General features: G+C 37.2%; 1 protein-coding gene across 2 annotated transcripts in view; it reads left to right on the forward strand.

The window, feature by feature from the left end:
• Window positions 1–1,883: 1,883 nt before the first annotated feature.
• HSPA4L (heat shock protein family A (Hsp70) member 4 like) overlaps window positions 1,884–25,654 on the forward strand; it is a 53,862-nt gene continuing 30,091 nt past the window's right edge. The window contains exons 1-7 of one of the 2 annotated variants that reach the window (XM_054485064.2): window positions 1,884–3,926; window positions 5,068–5,265; window positions 16,425–16,482; window positions 18,116–18,256; window positions 20,934–21,056; window positions 23,484–23,583; window positions 24,115–24,248. In XM_054485064.2, the coding sequence (XP_054341039.1) occupies window positions 3,298–3,926; window positions 5,068–5,265; window positions 16,425–16,482; window positions 18,116–18,256; window positions 20,934–21,056; window positions 23,484–23,583; window positions 24,115–24,248 (1,383 nt within the window). In that variant the 5' untranslated portion in view covers window positions 1,884–3,297. Of the gene's footprint in view, window positions 3,927–4,359; window positions 4,443–5,067; window positions 5,266–16,424; window positions 16,483–18,115; window positions 18,257–20,933; window positions 21,057–23,483; window positions 23,584–24,114; window positions 24,249–25,654 lie in introns of those variants that run through there. The other variant, XM_054485065.2, reaches the window with a different exon arrangement.

Genomic DNA, 25,654 nt, shown 5'->3' on the forward strand with positions numbered 1-25,654 from the left:
CTGTCAAAATTTCTATAGTCAGCTAAGTTGTTATTAAACAGTTCCATGACAGTAATGTTTTCAAACAAAGTAGTTCACCATTCAGAGACCTTTGCTTAGCAGTCCCCAACCTTTTTGGTATGAGGGACCAATTTCATGGAAGACAGTTTTTCCACAAATTGGGGGAGGATGTTCGGAATGAAACTGTTCCACCTCAGATCATCAGGCATTAGATTCTCGTAAGGAGCATGAAATTTAGATCCCTTGCATGCGCAGTTCACAATAGGGTTTACATTCCTATGAGAATCTAATGCCACCTGATGGGAGGCAGAGCTGAGGTGGTAATGCTTGCCTGCCCTCTGCTTACCTGCCATGTGCCCAGTTCATAACAGGCCACTGACCAGTTGGCTGCTTGGGGATTGGGGACCCCTGCCTTTGCTGAAAGGAAACCGAACTCAAGAAGAATTCAAGTTGAATGCAAGCAGCAACAAAGTAAAGAAATTGGTAAGCATGTTCGTAGACCTAGATAAACACTGCCTGTGAAAGGAAAAATACATACTTTTTGATGAGAGGAGTGACTTATCTTGATGAATTTCAGAATAATTTAGCCTCTTTCTCACTTTTCTTGGGAGCCTACACACATTCTTTTCTCTTGCTCTTTGATATGAGTTTATAGGAGAAGACCCCAATGTAACATTAGTGTGTATTACTGTGACTAGATAAGTCTACTTAATTTTGGGGTGCAATAATTAACAAACCCATAGGCACCTAAGACATTTCTGTAATGTTAATGTTAGGTACACAGCTAAGGCTAGTCCTCAGAGAAGCAGCCTGCCTACAAAATCACACCTATAGGCAAAAATAGAGCAGCCTGGGGAAAACTCAGGCTGCACCTGCACAGATAAGCAGGCAGGGTCCAGCACAGAAGCCTTTTGTTCTTTATGTGATTGGCCAGCTCCCAGGAAAAAGTGTCCTCCCCTTTTCAGACATGTACACGGTGGGCTCCATGGGAACTTCTGCAGGGAGAAGGAGGGATTACCTAAATTAAGCCCACAGTTACAGAAACGAGAAGTGGCACTTTGTGATTGCCTAGAGACATACCCACAACTACATAAGGGGAGTTGCACAGACAGCTACAAATAAGAGAAATTACTCAAACAGCTACAGAGATGAGGGGAGTTTCTTATAAAAGCTTTTGAATTCAACTGTAAAAACAGCAACCCACTAGGGCTCCCCTCTCCACTGTGCAGAGCTTTCTTCTTTTGCTTTCGCTCCTATCTCACCCTTTGCATCCACGCTCCTTTGGTCGTGAGACAACAAACTCGGATAACACCTTAAGACAACAAGACCAGTGACCATTGACCTGTTTCATTTTATCCCCATTGCCTACTCTCCAACTTCCAATTCTTTGAAAATTCAGGTAGGAATATAGCTAAAATGGTATGTAGAAGGAAATTTACAGCTTCAAGTGTATGTATCAGAAAACAAGAAACTGAAAATTAATGAACTAGAAAAGGAATAAACAAAAATAGTGAAACAAAGAGCAGATGGAACAGAAAACAAAGACAATTAAGGCAGGCAAGAAAACCAAAAGCTGGTTCTTTTAACAAACCATACTGACAGGAACCAAGAAAAGGAAGAGATTAAAATAAAGAATATTAAGAGTGAAAAAGATGTACATATAACTAGAGATTTTTTTAAGTGAATAATCAACTTTGTGCCAACAAACTTGAAAACCTAGATGAAATGGTAAATTTTTAATAAAAACAAATAACCAATAATGATTCAAGAATAATAGAAAACATAGACCATAACCACTAAAGAAATTTAATCATTCATCATAAACCTCTAGGCTAAGATGGTTTACAGCCCTTTTTTTTTTCTTTTTTTTTTTTTTTGAGACGGAGTTTCGCTCTTGTTGCCCAGGTTGGAGTGCAATGGCACAATCTCGGCTCACCACAACCTCCGCCTCCGAGGTTCAAGCAATTCTCCTGCCTCGGCCTCCTGTGTAGCTGGAATTACAGGCATGTGCCACCATGCCCGGCTAATTTTGTATTTTTAGCAGAGACGGGTTTTCGCCACGTTGGTCAGGCTGGTCTCAAACTCCCGACCTCAGGTGATCTGCCCGCCTCGGCCCCCAAAGTGCTGGGATTACAAGCGTGAGCCACCGCGCCCAGCCGGTTTACAGGCTTTTCTTACCAAAACTATGAGAAGAGAACAAAAAAGAGGAAACCCCTTTGGCTTCCTCTATGAGGCGATAATCTTGACGCCAATAAAAAGAGTAAAGAAAGAAAAATTAAAGGTCAGTTTCATTTATGAATATAGATGTAAATATCCTTCATAAAATAATCACAAGCCAAAACAATCAGAACCATCATGGCCTTTCTGGTTTATCCCAGGGATACAAGGATGTTAGAAAACTCTAGTAACGTTATTCATTGCATTAACAAATTAAAGGGCAACAAACAGGGCATTAGATGATGGTTAACATTTGTTAAGTTTCAGTATCCACTTACAGGCGTGTAAGTGGATTTTATGAGAAAAATCTCTTAGCAAAGTAGGAATAGAAGATAATTTTGTTAACTTTCTTACATCATAAACACAAAGGTATTTAATGTTAGGGACAAGACAAGGATGCTTACCACTACTGTTTATTTTCAAAATTTTACTGGAGCACTTAAGCAACATAATCCAGGCAAAACAATAAGAAACAGAAGAAATAAAAATGAAGAGATTCATTATTTCCCAGGCCATATTGTTCTATACACAGAAAATCCAAGAAATTCTGCAAATACTTGAATTTGTAAGAGAATACAGCAAGGTTGCTGGATACATGACCAATGTACACGAATCAGGATCATTCAGCAGCTAAGCATAGCTAGCATTTATTGACCGTTTGGTGCCAGGGACTGATGAAGTGCTTACATTATTTAATCATAAAAACAGCCCAGTAGGCACATTTGTCCTCATTTTAACAGACCGAACCTGTGGCTTGGAGCGTTATACAGGTAGTAAGTTAGGCAAGCCTGGTACTACAACCCAAATCTGTGTGACCCCAAAGCCCGTCATGGTTTTAACCACTGGGTAGTCTCACGTCCTGCCAGTAATTGTAAGGAACGTGATGATAACACCACTTTGCTCCTGGCCTCAACTTTCTTTTTACTTTGATAGTTTAAGTGGTATTTTTAATAGGAAAAAAAAACATTCTTACACCCTCAAGTTGTATAGACAACATGGATAAACGAATGGAATTAGATAAATTAATTGTACTAGGAGCATTTCAGGATATTCTGGAATAAATCTAGACACTGGTGGCCGATGTCAGAAGAGGTGTGTGAGGAGAACTGGTGGAAGTCACGGGCGCTCAGCAGGACCGGGGCCCAGGGTTCAGTCGCAGGGCAACGCCCAATCCCTGTTCTGCTCACGCGCTGCCCGCTGGGACGCCAAGTTCTGCAGTGTCTCAGAGCGCAGCTTCGCCCAGGCGCTCCACGTCTCCTGAGTGCTCATGAAGTGAAGAGAGGCCTGATTTATTTCTTCAATGTAGAGACCAGAGCCCAAGCAATACTGTACAATCCAGTTGCCTCAGTATTGCCCTTGAAAATGGATTTCACGTTCATTCTAACAGCAGCAGGAACTATAGCCACCCTTGCTGCTGCTGCTGTAGCAACATTATTAATAGTAAAAAGTCTAAGTTCTTTAAAGAAGTGGACAACTAGGGATAATCAGAATACTAAAGAATCTAGTAAACAAAACAAACAAAAAAAACCACGCCTATTTTCAACATGGCAACCAAAATGGAACAGGAAAACACACAAAGAATTGGATGAGAAGAAACAGAGACTAGATGAAGAGGACGGGGAGGAACGGGGAACAGACCAAGGACTGGGAGAGAAGGAACAGGGCACACACGTAAAACTGAACGAAAAGCAACAGGGCAGCCAAATTTCGTAAGTGTAACATAAAACTTGGTTAATTACAGACAGGCAACACATGCCGATCAAACCAAGAGGGAGGGCGCTGGACCACACTGGGCTCTTTTTTGAGGACGACAGGGCAGCGGCTGGAGGCTAAAGCACAGACTTGGCTGGTGTGAGTGGCACACTTAATTAAGATCACTTTCCTGTAAAACTGGTTTCCAGAGGCACGGGTCAGCGGCGGGGCCAGCATCTTTTAGAATGGTGTGAGGAAAGGTACGTGGAGGGAAAGTTGTCAGTGTGATCTTATTTCTTGACAGAAGTTTGACTTTTGATATTTCAAATCCTGCTGAAGAAAAAAGAAAAAAGCCTAAAATGTGCTCATCCCGCTTTCGCACAAGAGTCTGTCCCGGGCTCAGCAGCTCCCCCGGGGCTAGGCAGGGCGGAGCGGCGGACGCCGGACAATGCGCGCCACCTCACAGAGCCGGGAGCGGCGGGCCTCGAGCCACAGGGGGAGTGCGCCGGCAGGCACATGGACCCCTCGGGGAGGCAAGGCCTGCGGGCGAGCTCTTCTGAGGGCAGGGGGTGAGGGGGCGGCGCCCGCCAGCCAGGGCAGCATCCTACCGCCTTGACAAGCACGCCTCCGGTTGCCAAAACAACCCAAAAATGTGCCTCAAAACACGTTTGCAAAGCCCCGGGCCGGCTGGTCGCCTGCCTCTCACCTAGCCCGACCGCCCGACGTCCTGCTGCCGCGCGAGGGCGAGCAAGCCAATGTGCCTCGCCTCCTCCTTTCCCCGATCCTCCCCGCCCCGCCTTCCCGCTTCTCCCGCCCCCGGATAGCTCAGCAGCCTCCATTTTCCAGATCTTTCTCGAACCCGCAGCTCCTTGGGCAGCCGTTGCCCGAGTGCTGACGGAAGCGGCCGAAGTCCGGGCCGGGAGCTGGCTCGGGCGCGGAGCGGAGGCTCGCGCGCCTCCCGGGCGGCCGAGCGCGCAGGCGCAGGTCCCAGTAACCGCCGGTTGGAGGCGGCCGAACCGCAGTAGGGAAAGACCCAGGCGGCGGGACGCGGTGCAGGCTGCGGCGCGGACGGCCTCTGCTCCTTCCGCGGGTTTCCGACTCCCTGCCCTAGATTTTCTGCTTAGCGACTTGGGGTCCCCTCTCGTTTGCTTCTCGTAGGAGTCGCAATCCCAGCAGCAATAGCCCAGAAGAGGACACGGTTCCGGTACCGAAGGGTTCAGTACCAGCAGCCCGACCATCACGCGGCGGGATGTCTGTGGTTGGCATTGACCTCGGCTTTCTCAACTGCTACATCGCTGTCGCGAGGAGTGGCGGCATCGAGACCATCGCCAATGAGTACAGCGACAGGTGTACCCCGTAAGTACCTCTGCTGAGCATCACCTCGACCCTAAGAAACGTTTTTCTCTCCCGTCCTTAACGTTTGTCCTGTCTGCCTGCTTCCTCGGATTTTCCCCTAATGTGCGCCGAGCCCCGAGATGACAGGTGTAGCCCGTCAACCGCAGTCCCTGGAGACCGCCGGGTGGCGGTCAGACTTCCTCGCCCCGCAAACCTTCTTTTCCTTCAAGGACGAGGGACCGCACTAGTTTGCGCAGCTCTCTTTTCTGTACCCACGCACGTCCCCTGCCTCCTCGTGCCGCTGTCCCCCAACGCCTCTTTTGCTTGAGAGAAAGAGGTTGCTGTGGGACAGCCCCTGGCGTCCGGAACATCGAGAAAGATCTCCGGTTGCCTCTAACGAGGTTTACGTGGGATTATCGGCCCCGCGCTAGCTGCCCTCCTTCCTTTCCCCGTCCCTCTGGGTGACAGCTTTTTCTCAGAAAAGTAAAAAGTCGGCTTCGGCTGCACACGTCAGAGATGAATTGCAGGTTCATCTGGACCCGAAAGCCTTTTTTTTTTTTTTTTTTTTTAAGGGCGGGGAGTGAGGCATGTGGGGTTTTACAAAACCCAGTGCCCTTGAGAACTGCAGGTAATGGAGCCGGTTTACAGGGCCAGGTCAATGGTGCATTGATGGGGAGAGCCTCGGGATGGGAGTCACTGGACTCGTGCATTGGTAACTACGTCAGTTGCTGGAATGCGGCGGGGTTGGGTCGGACCAAAAGCGTGTTTCTGCAGAGTGAATTGGACTCGGGGACAGCTGTCCCGTATAAACATGACTGTGGAGTGATTCTATTATGAACGCTTAATGAAAGGCTTAGGAGGAGCGGCGTTATGTCATGGAAACATGTTTCCACATGTTCCGTTGTTTCTCTGGCCTGGGAAGTTTGTTGGCAAGGAATATAATGAAGTAATTCTGAAATATGAAAAACTAGCTGCTGCTTATAGGCTGCTGTTACTGGTAATTTTATGAGGAAACCAACTGTATGAAACCTATATTACTTTTTATGGGAAGGTAATTTGGCATCTTAATTTGACCGTTCTGAATGGTCCAAAATATAATACCTCAACTATACTAAAACAAGGTCAGTGTCCAATGGTCTTTAAATGCCTCATTTACTATTCTATGGACAGCTTTAAAATATGGCAAAGAGATGTTGAAGAGTAGCTCACTTGAAGCAGTCTGTGCTTTGATTTCTTTCCAAGAAGATTCTAGAAGGTTTTGTACCTTTTTTCCTAGATGTACATGTTTCTTCTATTGAAATTTTAAACATTTTGGACGTTTATATTTTCAATATATGGGCATAGATAAGGTAATCCTCAATAATGTTTGAACTCTTCTACTTTTTACATCTTTTTCTGGCTTTTATGCACAGTGGGAGGCCGAAACAGTAACTGTGAAGTCGATGAATTCGTCTCTACAAGGTTTTGTATTAAGCCACAACAAATACTGGCTTTCGCCAGAAACAGACCGGAAATTCCACTCTCCACCTTCAGCAGAGTAGGGGTTAAAAATAGGAGCAATCTTTGGCTTCATTGACTCTCAACCTATAGAGAAAAAACTGAGAGGTAGGATGGACATTCTTTTAGTCCTTAAAGCCATATCCTAAAAGATCAGAAACCAGAACAGTAAGAAGGATCGATCTTTATTTCCAGGCTGAGAAATCTCTTTAATAGTGAGTGAACCTGTGACTCTTTAAAGATCCTGGCCGGCCAGACTTAGTTCTTTAAAAAGTGGGCTTCTAGAGTCTTCTAAAAGTCTCTTTGTTACTGTACTTAGGCATATTCGCTGGTTCTGTGTGGCTGAGAAGTAATGTGATATTTCTGATTTGTGTGCTAGAAAGCCAATAGTAATATCTAGATTTAATGAGCCTAATCTAAACTAGAAAGTTCTTAAAAAGTGAAAGGATATTCTCACTTAGCTTGCATCAGCAACTCTTCTCTCCATGGCTGGGCACTGTCATTTACCTCAGAAGTGTATCTTTTGTTGTTTCTGAACAAAAGTACTTCATGGTAGTGTAGTGCTCTTACACTATGTATTGCTTTGTGGGTCCAGTTATTGAGGAAAAACATAGCCCTTCCGGTCCTCAGGACATTTATGCATCAATTCAACACCGATCATGCAAAAAGCATTGTAACTATTAGATAACCTTTAACTTTTCTAATACACCACAGTATTTTATAACACACATAAATAAAATGTTAGCTTTGCAAATAAAATGTTTTTCATATTCCAATTGCTTACATCAAGGTAATGTGACATATTTTCTAAGATGTGAATGCATTATAAAATGATTCTATGAAAAGAGGAAAGAAATGTTCAATTTAGTTGTTTTCAGCATTCATACATTTTACGTTTCTTTCATTAACATACTTGATTGCTTATAGTTGAGAGGATTCCATATAAACCAAGAAGGACAGTTTAATGAAAAAGTACCAAGTTTTGGCCTATAATTAAGGGACAAAAGACAAGTTAATTTAACCTATTTATTCAGATTCACCTTCTGTAAAGTTGGAGTGTTTATACTAGCCTCTCATCTCCCGCATAAGTTGAAGAGGCAGAGAGAAATTAACCTGCATAAATTGAAGAGACAAAATAATTTTCCTGAACATCTTATTGAAAAATTATTACATAATATGTACTCATTATAAAAAATACTGGCACATTAAAAGATGAAATTAAAAATTGTAATTCCTCCAGATGGTTTTCTGTGTGTGTTTTCGAAGGGAAGGGGAAGTATTTACTTTATGTTTAGTAACCTTTTTCTTTTTTTCTTTTTTTTTTAAGATGTAGTCTTGCTCTTGTTGCCCAGGCTAGAGTGCAGTGGTGCGTTTTCAGCTCACTGCAACCTCCGCCTCCTGGGTTCAAGCGATTCTCCTGCCTCAGCCTCCCGAGTAGCTGGAATTACAGGCACCTGCCACCACGCCTAGCTATTTTTGTATTTTTAGTAGACAAGGGGTTTCACCATGTTGTCCAGGCTGGTCTCGAACTCCTGACCTCAGGTGATCCACCCGCCTCGGCCTCCCAAAGTGCTGGGATTACAGGTGTGAGCCACTGCACCCAGCCTATGTTTAGTAACCTTTAGTACTAAACATAGTAAACCTATGTTTAGTAAAACCTATGTTTTAGTAAAACATACATATTTCTATACTATCAGTTGTAGTATCTGTATAATCATGATAATTTAATCCATACCCTAATAATTCAGGTTGTTTATGATACTTTGTAAACAGTGTTGCAATAACTATCTTTGTAACTAAATTTTTGATCCTTCAAGTAAATTCCTAGAAGTAGAATTACTGAGTGTCCACATTTTTAAAGGCCTGGTCTGTATTGTTCACTTAAGTTGGATGTGGGGATTAGAATTTCCATCCCAGGCTTAAGTATACTAAGGTGATTAGTTTCACACATGGGGAAAAAAGTGATAGCCAAGAATCGTCATTAAGTATCAAATTAAAGCATGTGGTAAATTGGAATAGTGATTGCTATGTGCTAAGCAAGCATTGTCATACATATCACAATTCTGTGAGTTTGATCATACTAGCTATCTTTTTTTCCGTAAGAAGCCCAAAGCAAAGTTAAATAACTTGGCCAAGAATTAGTAAGACGATGAATTGGATTCTGTTTCAGGCCTCTCTGACCCTGGGACCCAAATGTCTTTCCAGTATCCATTGTTGTAAGGATGGCATATACGTAACTAGGTTAATGATGAAAGGAACAAATTACCTGGTTGAGCAGTTATTGTACAGGAAAGCATCTTTGCTCTACCATCAATAAATGTCTAATTTTAGCTAGTTTTTAAGAAATACTATCTTTTTTAAAAACATTATTTTAATAATTCCTAAAAATTTTTTTGACACAGGGTCTTTGTCTGTTGCCCAGGCTGGAGTACAGTGGTACAGTCATAGCTCACTGCAGCCTTGAGTTCCTGGGCTCAAAGGATCCTCCCACCTCAGCTTCCTGCATAGCTGGGACTACAGGTGCCTGCCACCATGCCACACTAATTTTATTTTTTTCCAACAGAGACAAGGTCTTGCCATATTGCCTAGGCTAGTCTCGAACCCCTGGCCTGAAGCCATCTTCCCATCTTGGCCTCCCAAAGTGCTGGGATTATAGGCGTGAACCAACGTGCCCGGCCAGTAATTCTTTTAAGTTATGTTAAGGACATGTAAAAATCTTACTTTGTTTTTAAAATTCATAGAAAATACATACAAAATATATTAGTGTAAACATTTGGAGAAAAAGTAGTGTGGAAGACAATAAACTACTATTAATAATGGATAGATACTTCTCAGAGGTAGAATTATGGAGGAGGTGCTTTTAATTTATAGTCTGTAATTAATACTTTGTAATAGGGAATATGGATTTTCTTTAAATGAAACTGTGTCAAGATTTTTGTTAGGAATATTTTATCAGAATTCTGTATGATTCTTCAATATTCAGTTCTCTGGTTTTCTATCTTATTTTTTCCTATTTCTTTACTAGTGTATGAATAATCTGGAAATATGGGAAAATGCTGTTTAAACACTGTTTCAGATGAGTGAGACCCCTCTTAAATGCATGAAAATAGATATCACTTTGGTGCATTGAAAACAACAGCACATAGAAAATTCCAAACCCGGGGGTTAACTGTGACTATAATAGATGGGCATTTTCTGGTGATGGCAGTTTGGGATGAAGAAGAGGCTTTTACCTTTTTTTTGTTAAATATTCTTTTTACTACATGAGTTGGTTTTATATGTCTTACTATTTGAGCTTATATTTTATTTAAAATATTTTAAATGCTGAAGAATTACACTAAGTAAGTCTCCCCCTTCATCCCTTCCCAACCACCTCCTAAAGTTTGATTTATGTTTCTAGCTATACAAGTATGTGATTATATGTACATCACTGGGATTTTTTAACAAAAGCAGAATTACATTACATTCTGCTTTTGTTAAAAAAATATTTTTTAAATATTTTGCAAATTGCTTTCTTTTCACCTCAAAATAATGTGGACATCTCAAACTTATGGCTCTAATTTACTTCATTCTTTTTGCTAGCTGTATAGTATCCCATTGATATAGTGACTGTTTTGGACATTTCAAGTTAATATTTTGCTAGCGACATATAAAAATTCAGTGAATACCTTTGCTTTTTTTAAATCAAATTTGCTGAGATGAGTGAAAAGCCAGGTTATTTCTAAATGTTTAACATTGAACTGACTTCCTTAAACACTGAAAAAAAAAGGTTTAACATAGCACTGATAGTCTTTTAATATGTGGTCATTATAAATTAATGAGTATAGTTGTGTTGTGATGAAACTTTATTTACAAAAATAGGTTGCAGGTAGTGGTAGTTTGCAAACTCCTGGTCTAAACAATTACAACCAAAAGAATTTTAACATTGTTACACATTGATATTTATGTTTGAACCAAGTGAATTATAGGTAATATGAGTTTTTCAAATAATATATCTAATATAATTTAATAGTTAAATAATGTATCAAATTTAATGTAGCTAGTATACCTAATCAGCTTTTAAAATATTGTCTACCTATGTAAATATTTCTGTGGTTTCTACTAATGGCTTCAAGCTAATTTATTTATGATTACATTTACTAAGCATTTGAAAACTCTTAAATTATTATTGTTTATATATTGTTAAATGTTTAATTCTTTGTCCATAATGAAAAGCTGAAAGCTTTGTTATTACTAAATCATATGTGCCTAGAAGTCTTATTTTTAAGTAGCAAGCTAGAAAGCAAATTGCAACAGTGAGTTTTTTTGAGAGCATTCTTCCCTCTCCTCCTCCTAGGACAACATTTTTTCCAAATAATTTGAGAAACAATATCCAGATGTTTTCTTTGCCGTAGAATTTCGTAGATCCCTTAATTTGTTCATAAGCATTGAAATTCTCCAAGAAAGGGATGTTTTTCCCAAGCTTATTTGAACATCTGAGGAATTATGTTTCATAGAACACTATTTGGGAAATGTTCTAGGACAGAGGTTCTCAACTGGAGGTGATTTTGCCTCTGAAGGGATAACTGACAGAATCTGAGATATTTTGGGGTATGTCACAACTGAGGTCTAAAGAGGAGGTACTACTGGCATCTAGTGGTTGGAGGCTAGGAATACTCCTAATATCCTACGGTGCACACAGTACAGCCCCAGTGACCCAACAAAGAATTATCTGGGCCAAGATGTCAGTAGTGCCAAGGTAGAGAAATCCTGCTCTGTAGACATCTTGGCAAGCATAGTTGAAACTATTTGTTCAGCCCTTGATTTAAACCTATGGATTACACTGATAGCAGAGCGTAAAGAGTAATTGTGATTTTATGGAACTGGCAAGGAAAAGAAAAGGGCTGTTTTTAAAGCTTAGAGAGTGAGGATTGAATCTTAATGGAGAATAATAGGGAGCAAACAAACTTAGTGCTGAGCTTTTAGGCAACAAATCTCTTCTGGTAGTATGTATTTTCTCCAACCTAATTATGCTTGACCTTATGAAAATTAGCTTTTTGAGAGAGGAAGAAAATCCTAATTTTAAAGAGAAAATACAGATACAGCTTTCTTAAAGTAGCATCTCGTCATCTGATTTTTATGCCCCTCTCCTACTAAAAGGAACATAGGACATTTAGAAATCTTCATTGTTTAGAATTTTGTGGTATTTTCTGATAATCTGAGATTACCACACAATAGCAAGAGCAGATTGGATATTATAGATTTAAACTGCATTGAAACCCCTCCCTTTATTTTAGCCATAAAATGACATTTCTAAATAGTAGTTGAAATAATCAATACAAAGTATAATATAGATTATGCTGTATACACTTGGATAAACTGTATCTTTTTCTGTGAAAACTCTTACATCAGCCTAATATGTGTTATAATGTGTCTCTTTCCCTTGCCATTACTAATATAAAAGTTTTGAGAGCAAATGGTGTTTAATTTATTTGGGTTTTTCTGAAAATACTTGGCAGGTATTTTTTATTTAATGATTATAACATCCTGGAATGTATTTGAAAGAAAATCGAAGGAGTTTGAAGGGTGCCTTTATGAAATGGGTTTTCTATGTATTTTAAACTGGGCATTTCCAAGCCTGGTTAAATGACAGATTTTTTAACTTTAAAAGTTGTCTGCTTTTAATTTCAGAGAATATCTGATACTGGTAACTATTTAGCTTTCTTTATGAAGTGATACATGTATGAAACATATTTCAAGGAACCAGCGCTTAATGATAGTTGAATCTGAATCTTATTTGGCTCTACTGTTCTAACAAAAATGAAACTCTTGAGACTCAACCTACAAATAAGATTTTCAGTGTAGTCAAGTGATGGTAGCCTAGTATTGAAAAATTAGAAGTATTTGAAAGTGTGTCCAAATAATGGAGTTGGGAGCAAGATGGGTTATAAGGTAGGCTGAGAAATGGCAAACCCATATTTTCTCTAATAGATGAGTTTTAGGATGGAATGCCAACATCCACACATTACCAAATTGGATATGTAAATTTTTACTCTGGCAGAGAATATGTTGAATCAAGGAGTTATTTATAAGAGATGTGAAGATGTCATCTAAGCTACTGATTCCTGCTATACCCTTATTTTCCTGTTTTTCACCAAATCACAACTAAAGACTGGTAACTTCCATTTCCTCTTTAATCTGACCATCACTTTTAACATTTCAGTTCTAAATATATATTTGCTTGGATGCCTCAAAGTTACCTCAAGCCTAACGTGTTCAAAATAGAGTTTGTGACTGTCCTGTCCCCAAACCTATCTTTCTTAGAAAATTTTCTGTCTCATTGAGTGCATCTAGAAACCTAGACATTATTCTTGTCACTTGCCTCTTCCCACTATCTAGTGCAGCACTGTCCAATAAAAGCATATGAGCTACATAGGTAATTTTAAATGTTTTAATAGAGCCAGGTACAGTGGCTGACACCTGTAATCCCAGCACTTTGGGAGGCCAAGGCAGGTGGATCACTTGAGCCTAGGAGACTAGCCTGGGCAACATGGTGAAACCCCATCTCTACAAAAAATTTTAAAAATCAGCCAGTAGTCCCAGTTGCTCAGGAGGCTGAGATAGGAGGATCACTTGAGCCCTGCAGGTCAAGGCCTCAGTGAGCCAAGATTACGCCACTGCACTCTAGCTGGGTGACAAAGCAAGACCCTGTCTCCAAAAAAAAAAAAAAAAGTTCCAATAATTAAAAAGGCAAAATGAAGCAAGTGAGATTAATTTTAATATATTTTATTTAATTCAGTATATCCAAAATTTTATCTCAATATATAATCAATATTTTTAAATTGAGATATTTTACTTTTTTAGTATTAAATTTTTAGAATCTGGAGCACCGATGTCCAACCATTTGGCTTCCCTGGGCCCCATTGGAAAAAAAAGAATTGTCTTGGGCCATACATAAAATACACTAACACTAAAGATAGCTGATGAGCTAGAAAAAAGGTCCATGCATAATTTTGTGATATCTGCCACCACAGACAAAAGAGTCCCTGCATTCAAACGGTTGGTCACCCATGGTCTAGAGTTTATTTTACACTTTATATAAGCACATCTCAATTCAGACTAGCCACATTTCATGTGCATAATAACCACATATGGCTGGTGGCTAGTGGCTACCATATGGGATGGTGAAGATCTAGTCTGTCACCAAGTCCTTTAAGTTTCCTCCGGAATATCTCTTCTTTCTTCTTGTGTCCCAGCTGTCACCATCCTGATACAGATTACTGGTAACTTTTTGCTCTCCTCTTATCAGTTAACACTACAGTCAATATGATCTCCAACAAACTCTCTACCACTTTTATCCCATCATCATTTACTCTTCCTTAAAATCTTATTTCCTTGGGTAAGCCTTTCCTGACTCTCCTCCTCTAGGTTAATTCTTGCTGTTAGAAACTTTTATAGCACCATGTTCACCTTCTGTTATAGCACCTAGTTTACTTTCTTTTGTGTGAGTCTATAGCATTGTGAGATCCAAGAGAGCCAAAACCATATTTTCTTTCATTATTATATCCCTAGCAACTAACAGTGTGCCAGGCATATAGTAATTATTAACAAACATCTGCTAAATTGACTAAATTAACTTTTTAACTGTTTGCTTTCCCTGAAAATCCAGTAGTCCCCAGCAGAACAGTGTTTTGTTCAGCCCTTGGAAAGCACTGCTCTGGAATATTGCCTCTCCAGTTTGTATTATATATCAGTATGTAGGGTCCTCTCCATTATTCAGAAACCTTTAATGAATCCTCATTGAAATTTAATCCTCATTAACTGAATAAATTTTAAGATTATAATCTGGCACCTGAGACCCTATATAATCTGGCCTTGATACTATCTTATCAAATTGTCCTGTGAAACTAGCCAAGTTGTATTCTTTTTGTTTTCTCCCTGGCTGAGTCCAAATTATATTCTTCTAGTCCTCAAATAAGCATTATCTTAGGAACCATTATTCCATTCATTATGTAGCATTATTATGTCCTAGAAAAAGATCTAGGCTAGAAGATCTAGGCTAGTGCTATCCAGTAGAACTTTCTGTTGTATATTTGTTCTTGTATATTCAGTTCTCTGTATATCTGCTAGCCACATGTGGCTATTGAGCACCTGAAATGTGACTAGTCCCGAGAAACTGAATATTCTAGTTAATTGAAATTGTACTAGCACCACATGGCTTGTGGCTACCATATTAGATAGTGCAGATCAAGGCAGTGGATACCTGTTACCTTGCCTTCATAGAGTTCACCTTCTGGCTTCTGGTACTGAGATACAGTCACTAAATGAATTGTATCAGATGGTAATACATACTATGGAGAAAAATAAAATTGGGTTAACAGTGTGAGGTATGTGTTGGGGAGGAGCAGGAATGTTTTTTATATAGGATGGTGAGGATAGGTGTTTCCGATAAGCTGACATTTGAGCAGAGACCTGAAAGGAGTGAGAGCACCAGCCACATGGATGTATTTTCTGAACACTTCAGAAAGAGAGGACAGCATTTACAAAGGTCCTGAGGCAAAAGGGTGCTTGGCATATTCTAGAAATAGCAAGGAGACCAGTGTGCCTAGATTGAATTTGCAGGGTAGAGCAGCCAAGGACCAGACCATGAAAGGCCAATAAGGCTGTTAGGGGGACCCAGGCTTTTACTTTGTGAGATAGGGCACCATTGGAGGATTATTTCATGATCAGAGAACAGCAGAGTTTCATGATCTTAGTTTTTAAGTGGATCACTTTGGCTGCTATATGGAGAACAGAGTTACATACCTATATATCAGGAATGTCTATTTCTGCAAGACAAATAGATATTAAATGTTTTCTCTCCTTTCAAGTCTTAATTCAAGAAGTCACCTCTCTTATCTAGAAGTGATTATTCTCTTCTTTGCTAGTATTATTCATAATTCTATATATTCTATTGATTTTTTTTTTCAATAGACTATGCATTCTCCAAGACAGGTATTGTGACTTGTATACATGGAATGTCTATAAATATTTGTTGATTGAATGTAGTTTTCTGTAGTTATAACTGAAATCACAGAAACATTTTCTTGAATCATAACATGAAATGGTATTTTGATGAAGACGTTATTCTGTGCTTGCTCTGTGTTATTATTCCATGCTATTACATTTAAATGTAATTAAAATACAAGAATTTACATAATGTTTACTATGTGCCAATTATTGTTCAAAGCATTTACCTATATCGATTCTCTTAATTCTCACATAACCATATGAGCAGATATTATCACTGTCTTCCAGACAAGAAGCTGAAGCACCTAATGGTTATGTAATTTCCACAAGGTTAAGTGGCAAAGCCAGGATTTAGCCTTTTTAACTGTTTACCTTCCCTGAAAATCCATTGGTCAACACGGTTGAGTTTTCTTTTAATGGGTCATAGATCAATGTAATTTGAAAAACAATTTTGGAGATCAACATTGTATTGCCAGCTATTACGACTTTTTTTTTTAAATTGTAACATTTATTCTGACCACCATTTTATTATATAGGGAAACTTTAAAATAAATTTTTGATTTGCATAACCTATTTTTAAAATAATATATGGTTATATTTCTCCTTTTAAATTCATTTTCGTATAAGGAGAAGCAAAATAATAGCACGATAATATAAAAGTACCATGGAACAAACTTTTTGTTTTTCTGGTTTAGGGCCTGTATATCATTGGGATCAAGAACTCGAGCCATTGGAAATGCAGCAAAGAGCCAGGTAAATTGTTAATATGGATGTTTTGACTTACAGGAAGAATTAACTGAATATTGGTAGCTAAGTTCCTTAAGTTATGTTGTTAAGAGTGAATAAGAGAGTGAGGAAAATAGGACAGGTACTAACATCTTTGTTTTGTTTTGTTTTGTTTTTTTAAGATATAATTTGCTTTGGGTTGTAAAATATTTCTTGAATTTTATTTTTTAAAAATATTTTTTAGTTGTGAAGTTAGGGTGTGCTACTATGTGACATCAATTTTTCCCTGAATGGTCCCTCAGATGACTATCCAGGGAATAATGAGGGATATTCTGTCTAGAACATACAGTTCAATGACAGGTAAGTAACATCTTTGTAAAATAAGGTAGGAAAAATGAAAGAACTAATTTCCAGAGTAACTCAACGTGGCTACCACTAATTTACGTAGAATTTGTTGAAGTATTTATATTTTTAGGCTTTTGAAATCTTTATGATTAGAACGTTGACTTTTAACATTCCATGTTATAGATTGATTTTCCTTGGACTTTCATTACCTCCCTGAACTAAAAGCCCTTAACAATTATTTCTTGCATTATATATATATCTATCTGGGTCTTATATCTCATATTCTGGCTGACCTTCTAAGTGTGTCACAGATAATCAGAGTCTCTAAAAGCAGCCTTTAAAATCATTTCTCCTAAGGAGCTAAAGAGAACAACATAGTAATTCAGCATCCGTATAGTTTTCATCTCATAATTGAAGATCAAGGTCTGTTTGGCTTTAAAGGTCACTAGGATTATGGCAACTGGATCTTAGTAATATTCTGTAATTTGAACTGCATATTCTAGTTAAAGAAAAAATTGCTTTGCAAAAATGCAAGCCGTTTACAAATTAAGACACTTTCATTTAGCACTATGCTACATGGAAGGGATTTTAATTTACTAGCCTAGGAGCAATCCGCAGCAATGGAAGCAACATGCTAGTACATGAAGATTTTCACAAGGAATTAGATATGGAGAGGGAAAATAAAACCTAGACAATAATAAACCAGTTTAAATTAAAACAGCATGGAAGTGGAAATAATCAAAGATACAGGTTGCATATCCCTTATAAGAAATGCTTGGGACCAGAAGTATTCAGATTCTGTATTTTTTCAGATTTTGGAATATTTGCATTGTACAGGTTGACCATCGCAAATCCTGAAATCCAAAATGCTCCAAAATCTGAAACTTTTTAAGTGACAACATGATGCACAATGGAAATGCTCATTGAAGTATTTAGATTTCAGATTTTTGGATTTGGGATGCTCAGCTCGTACTCATTCACTACAGCAAAAGCATCAAGGAAAACCAAAAAGATGAGTTGTAGATATTTGTTATTTGAAACATTTTAAAGGTTTGTTATTTCTCTTCTGAAGACATTAATTTTGAATCTAACATTCCCAGGATAGGTGGATAATTTGGGAGGCAAGTGTTAAATTGTGTACATTCTCATTGTATGAGTTTACCATCAGTTGGAAACCAGAAAAAATGAATGATTATTTGTAATCCTAAACTTGGATGTGTAGGATAAAGGAACTTGGTGGTTGTCAAGTACTAGGATAGAATTTTATTTTGCATTTATTAGGTAACTGATAAATACAAGTGTTTACTGCCAACAGATAGTCACGAACGTAAGAAATACAATTCATGGCTTCAAAAAGCTTCATGGGCGATCATTTGATGATCCCATTGTGCAAACTGAAAGGATCAGGCTTCCCTATGAACTGCAGAAGATGCCTGATGGAAGTGCAGGAGTTAAGGTAAGCTTTATATTCCCAGGGTTACAAACATATCTTCAAATTAAGTAAACCCAATGTGATAATATTGCTATTTATAGTTTGACCTTTTTCCTCTAGATACAGTACATACACACCCAAGAGATAGTAGTTTTTGTAATAATTTTAGTGAATGCCAGGAGATCTAATTTAGATAATTTTTTCATTCAAATCACACTATTATTGTCAAGGAAAAAAATGGTTATTGAGACTCAAGAGAATAGTTTTTAGGGGATAAAAATGAAGGTATATAGGATTCAGAAGAATAGACCCAAAAAGTATGTTAATTCAGAAGAATGGACCCAAAAAGTATGTTAATAGCTATAATGAGTTTAATGAGTTCTAATTTAGAAAGATCTTATACTATAAATGTTAAAGCATACTTTTCTTCCAAGTAAGAGATGGATTCTGAATTTTTAATTTTATATTCTGAGATAGTTGTAGATGAGTTAACCAAAACATGTTTGTGCTGATTTTTTTCAAAAACTAGCCTCATAACACGTGGAACTACTATATGGCCCCGAAATTCCACTCCTGGGCTTATACTCAAGGGAATTGAAACATATGTACACACAAAAACTTGTACATGGATGTTCATAAAAGCATTGTTCATAATAGCCAAAAAATGGAAACGATACAAGTTTCTATCAACTGATGAGTAGATATACAAAATGTGGTATATCTTAACACATGGAATATTATTTGCCCATAAAAAGGAATGGAGTACTGGTATGTGCTACAACATGTATGAACTTTGAAAACATGCCAAGTGAAAGAAGCCAGATACAAAAGGCCACATACTGTATGATTCCTTTTATATAGAATGTTCAGAGTAGGACAAATTCATAGAAACAAAGTCAGATTAGTGGTTGCTAAGGGTTAAGGGGAAGGGAAAATAGAGAGTGACTGCTAATGGGTTTCTTTTTGGGTGATGAAAATGTTCTACAATTAGATAATGGTGATCAGTGCACAGCTTTGTGAATATACTGAATTGTACACTTCAGAAGGATAAACTTAATGCTGTGCAAATTATCTCTTAAGAAAGTTATTTTTAGTAACTAATTTTAGACTTGATATATGTGTTATGGATATGTACACAGTTCCATTTTTAGAAGAGGGTTCTGACTAAAAGGTGGATGATGAATCATAGTAAGGAGACAGGAGGCTGTTAAAATAGTTGAGGAAGACACCATGAGAAGTTGAAGACAGGGAACAAATTGTGAAGCCATATTTTAGGTGAAATTTTCAGGTTACTAAAGTGAGAAGCTGGATGGGTTATAATAGTAACAACTGAGATAAAAAATAATCAGGTATCTTTTAGATATGATAAGCTCTGGTTAATGGTTACCTAGAGCAGTTTTATTCTACTCCAGTTTAAAATTTGAACTACTTAATTTTGTAAGTAGTTTAACTTCTTAAAGTGAAAATTAATAGATGAGGCTTTGAGAATAGGCTGAGAAAAACAGAATAATGTTTTTAAAGAAAGGCAGAACCAAAGTTTTGAGTGATATAATTTTATACATTCATAGTAAGTGCCTGTAAGCTAGTAGAAAAAGCTTTGAAACATCATCTTTTGAAGACTTAAGAAAATCAGTGTTCAACTCCTCAAGCATGTTATACATTTGTTTTTTATACATTTATTTAAATTTATTTCATCTAACTTTTTAATTTTTTTTTTTTTTTTTTTTTTTTTTGAGATGGAGTCTTGCTCTGTCGCCCAGGCTGGAGTGCAGTGGTGCAATCTCGGCTCACTGCAAGCTCTGCCTCCCAGGTTCCCACCATTCTCCAGCCTCAGCCTCCCAAGTAGCTGGGATTACAGGCACCTGCCACCACGCCCAGCTAAGTTTTTGTATTTTTAGTAGAGACGGGCCTTCACCGTGTTAGCCAGGATGGTCTCGATCTCCTGACCTCGTGATCTGCTCACCTCGGCCTCCCAAGGTCCTGGGATTACATAGAATGTTCTTATACAAAAGAATACTGTATGATCATGCCTCTGAAAGTCAGATTAAGACTATGATTCATTTTCTCTTATTTCTGTGTGCTTGATTTCTTTATGCACCCCTGGTTTAAAGGCAGTAATTTGGCATAATACTTGTTTTTGAATTTACTTGTAAATAGGTTTGGAAACAAATGCTTATCAATTTTAGGTCTGATTCAAAGTAAATCTTATGTCATTAGATATACATATTTATACATACTCATACACATAAACACGTTGTGCTGCTTGAAAGAATGATGTTCTCATTTCCTTTTCCCAAAACTGTGTGACTGAAGCTTTTATTTTAAACCCAGGGAGAGTTCTGACTTTCAAAAGAAAGATTATTTGATCTTTTCCTTTTTCATTGTTTGCTGTGTCACATTTGGAAAATGAATGACAAAAATTGTTTTTGTGGGAAGTGGGGATCTGAGAGGGTAGAAACTACACTTTTGAAAATACTTTGGTTATAATACTGTCTGTAAGGTACTACAGCCTCAGAAATGACATAGTCACTGTTTTTAATGGGATCATGATTCTAAAATGACAATCTTTCTGGAATAAAACTTCCTTGAGCAAGGGTGTCTTTTTCACATTATGTGTCTATCACATATAGAGTAGATGCTCACTAAATATTTGTTGGATAAACAAATGACTCTTAACAAATATCCCAACTTTTGGTGTTAGGTGCGGTACTTAGAGGAAGAGAGACCTTTTGCAATTGAGCAAGTTACTGGAATGCTGTTAGCCAAGCTTAAAGAGACTTCAGAAAATGCTTTGAAGAAACCAGTGGCTGACTGTGTGATTTCAGTAAGTTTTACTTTAGTAATGAATATCCTTGAATTATATTTTTCAATGTATTAATGTAATATTGAAAGATTTTTCTTCCCTTACACTTTCTGCTCTTATCCAGTAAATAACCTAAATCCATCTGACTTTCTTTTTTTAAAAAATTGCCTTATTTGCTAAAGTTTAGGATTGAATTTCCCATAAAATCAATTATGATGAGCAGTGACTTTTAAAAAACTGTTACGTAACTAGTGACTGCTGCTATCTGGGATTTATCCCTAAGAATCTTCTCAGATAGCAATTAACTTCCCACCTGTGAGGACCTTAACATTTTATAGCAAAGGTTGAAATTTCTAGTTGGGAATTTGAGGTTGTGTATCGGGAAAAAAAGATCTTTAAGGATTCTTAACAACATTTAAATTATTTACCGTCTTATCTCTTGAGGTCCCATTAAACATCGTTAACTGGTTCTTTACCTACTTGTTAACTAAATTGATAGATTCCTACTATTAAACTTGACTACAAAAGTTCAAGAGTCTCATGTCATCAGAAAAACAGAATCAGATGATGAACTTTTCAGTGAGTTTAGTAATCAATTTTTTTTCATAGGCATTTGGAATTTTTTTATGGGAGAAAAATATGAGAGCTTAATATTTTATTTTCTAGCCATTTAGTAATAGCAAATAATAGAGTTTACCATTGACCAGGCACTATTTATAGGCATTTTAACCCATTTAATCTCAGAAGCAATCTATGAGGTAGGGATATTATTAACCCTAGTTTTACAGATTCAAAAAGTAGGATATTGAGATGTCAAATAACTTGCCCAAAATCAGCACAGCTAATATAGTGTTAGAGCCAGATAGTTAATTCCCAAGCCCATGCTCATAATTGTTATACTGCCACTTGAAAGGATATGTTAGAATCATACAAATTTTAAAGATTCATCTTAAATTCAAATCCATTTCTATTTAATTATACTTTTCCTTGTGTGTCAGAAATTCATGTCAGAACAGAGTAATACAAACTTTTGACCATTATTAACTTTGTAGTTGGTGCAATAGACCCATTGTAAGCTCTACAGGGACAAGTATTTTGTCTGGTTTGTGCACTGTTTTCCTGGTAGCTAGAAAAGTACCTGGTTTGTAAGTGCTCAATGAATATTAAATGAACCATGCATTATAACTTAGATTTTTGTCAGGAGGATAATACCAAATCAGCAAAATTTATATTCTTTTCCTGTTGCTAATCTGTTCAATGAAATTTCTAAATTCATAAAACAATAAAATTAAAGGAAGCTACTTATTTGAAACTTAAAACTGGAAGAGCCCAAGTTGTTTTATATGTAAATACACTTAATAGCTTTTTAGAAATTGGTCTATATGTCAAATTAAAATACTTCTCAGTTTGATAAAACTAGGGTGTATACATACATACATGTTTATACATTTTAAGACTGAGTTTAATTTTTAAATAGAGATGTACTTAATGGGCTGGGCATGGCAGCTTATGTCTGTAACCCCAGTACTTTGGGAGACCAAAGCAGGAGGATTGCTTGAGGCCAGTAGTTAGAGACCAGCCTGGGCAACTATATTGAGACCTGTCTCTACAGTTTTGTTTTTTTTTTAACTAGCCAGGCATGGTGGCACACACCTGTAGTCTCAGCTACTCAGGGGGCTGAAGTGAAAGGATTGCTTGAGCCCAGGAGTTTAAAGCTGCAGTGAGCTATGATTGTACCACTGCACTTCAGCCTGTGAGGCAGAGCTAAACACAGTCTCTTTCAGAAAAAAAAATTATATATACATATATATGTGTGTGTGTATGTATGTATGTATATTTTTTCAATGTTATTTGGTGATTGTTAAAGGAAATTCATATTTATCACAAGTTCCCTACAATATAGTTCCCCTCCTTTGAGATATAATTGTTTTAAACAGTGGGGACTGTATTCTTCTGGTTGGGTGTATATACACACAATAATGAAGTAATGTTATATGTGTGCCCTTTTTTAACATAATAAAGATAGAATTCCATAACAATTCAGATCTACCTGATTCTTTCTGACAGCTACATAGGATTCCATTATATGGATATACCATAATATATTTCTCTAATCTCATTTTCAGACTCTTGAGTTTTCAGTTTTTTATTATGAAAGATGAGAAAATGTATTTTTAATAGATCAGACTAACACAGGAAGTATTTAGATGAATAAAACTTAGGCAACCCTGCCATATTACCTTACTTTAAATTAGTATTCATACTTTAGGTCAGATTCTTATGGTATAGAAATTGTCAGACTTCAAAAATAAAACACTAGTATTTTTTCTTTAGTTAGAACATCATTATTTGCCTTAAACTGTACATAAGTTTTAGGGTAATTATATTTTTCAGTTGACAAAATGTTTAAGTAAAACATTATACTTAACTGTTGTTTTTAAATACTAGATTCCTAGTTTTTTCACTGATGCCGAGAGAAGATCTGTGATGGCTGCAGCCCAGGTTGCAGGCTTAAATTGTTTAAGGTTGATGAATGAAACTACTGCAGGTAAGCACTTTGCAATTTGAAAATCACTATAAGCAAAATACTGTTAGAGTTTTTTTCTAATTATTAACAAAGCATTATTTTTTTTTTAACTCCAAGGCAAGAGGATTGCTTGAGCCTGGGAGTTGAAAGCTGCAGTGAGCTATGATCATACCACTGCACTTCAGCCTGTGAGGCAGAGCTAGACACAGTCTCTTTAAAAAAAATTATGTATATATATAAATACGTGTGTGTGTGTGTGTGTGTGTGTGTGTGTGTGTGTACTGATTCTTATAAGCTTGTTACTTTGTAGTACAACTTTTTGGCAGAGGTTAAATATGTCTTAATGGCTTTACGAATCTTTACTATTACAGAGTTATAGTTGAGTAAGGAAAAAATAAAACATTATTAACTGAATTGTGAAAAGTTAATTTACTTTGAAGATAATAATATGTATTACTATACTGCATATTAAAGTACAGTATCAAAGTGACATTTCTTGTTTTCCAAGTAATTAGTGTGCTAGAATTAACATAATCCTTTGTTCTTATACAGTTGCACTGGCGTATGGAATTTATAAACAGGATCTTCCCCAGTTAGATGAGAAACCAAGAAATGTAGTATTTATTGATATGGGACATTCTGCCTATCAGGTCTCGGTTTGTGCTTTTAACAAAGGAAAACTTAAAGTAAGTAAGCACATGGTTTGTTATATTCACATATGTTAAGAACACTGACTAAAGAACCATAATAGCTCGGTTCGAATCCTGGCTCTGCCCCTTAAACTATGACCTCAAGCAAGTTACTTAATCTCCCTAAATATTCAGTTTGTTTATCTGAGAACAACAATAGTAACTACCTCATATAATTTTTCAGGACAAAATGAGTTAATGTGTACAAAATTTTTGGAAAGCCTGGCATAGGGTAGCTGCTATAATATATATTAGCTATTTTTATTGTTGTTTCTATTGTTAGGTTGTTAAGTCATCTATCAGGAAGCATAAACTATTTATCCATAAATATAATTACAGGAAGCATTTTCTAAAATGATTCCCATAGATTTTAGAAACCTTTCTATCCAAGCGTTCTAATCGTAATTTTACTTCTATGTGCTTCTTACAAATTAGGATTTATAATCATTTTTACATTGATTCTTTTGTCCAGATTTATGATCTCTCTCCATTACACACAGAGTAGAGTTTACTTAGGAGATAAACTGCAACACTGCAAGAGTATTCTGTCTTAATTTATATTACTATAATAACATCTTTGTAATCAAAAAATTAAAGGGAAATGACTCAGACTGAATATAGGGTAATTTTCAGTAAATATTGACTTACTCCTTGGTGTTTAGTCTTACATATTAACTTACTTTAAAAAGAACGTTTTTTTCCTTCCTTTTTAGTAGGTAACTTTGTAGTGAAATACGATTTTTAGATCACAGACCCCTTTGAAAATCTGATCAAGGCTATAGCCCTTCTTCCCAAAATACACACCTGTACTAGTTATATACCAAGATAATTTTGCATTTAATTTTGGGTAATACTAGACTTCATGAGAGGTCTATACATGGATTCTCCATGCTAGTCTGTGGGGCGACATTCCACGCAGATTGCACTCATATCCTCCTGTGATATTTACCACCATACTACCACCCCACCACCCACCTTATAACGAAAGAGCTGCAAAACCACCCCAACAGTAGGATTCTTTATTAGTGACTGTTGTAAGTAGTCATTTTACCCTAGAGAAAGCCTAGATGTTTGGTCCTGTTTTCAAGAACTATAGTGTTGAATTTCTATGACTCTCTTCTGCTGGGAAGCCTGTTGCTCAACCAGCTTGTTAAATTGTTACCTGGTTTTTTTGTTGGTTGGTTTTTTGGTTGTGTTTTTTGTTTTTTTGTGTGTTTTGTTTTTATTTTTGTTTTTTGTAATAGTCAAAAGGCCTAATTTCTGATCCGTAAATTGACCAATTATGGTATTTTATATTTAATCTTCGAATCTGCTTTTCTTGGATGTTTTGCTCTTGTTTATATGCTTAGGACTGTTTCTTTGCTCTCTTAAACTTGGTTTTGGTCTATCTGTTCAGTGCTGTT

The sequence above is a fragment of the Pongo pygmaeus genome, chromosome 3 (genome assembly GCF_028885625.2).
Source record: "Pongo pygmaeus isolate AG05252 chromosome 3, NHGRI_mPonPyg2-v2.0_pri, whole genome shotgun sequence".
Classification (NCBI taxonomy): Eukaryota; Metazoa; Chordata; class Mammalia; order Primates; family Hominidae; genus Pongo; species Pongo pygmaeus.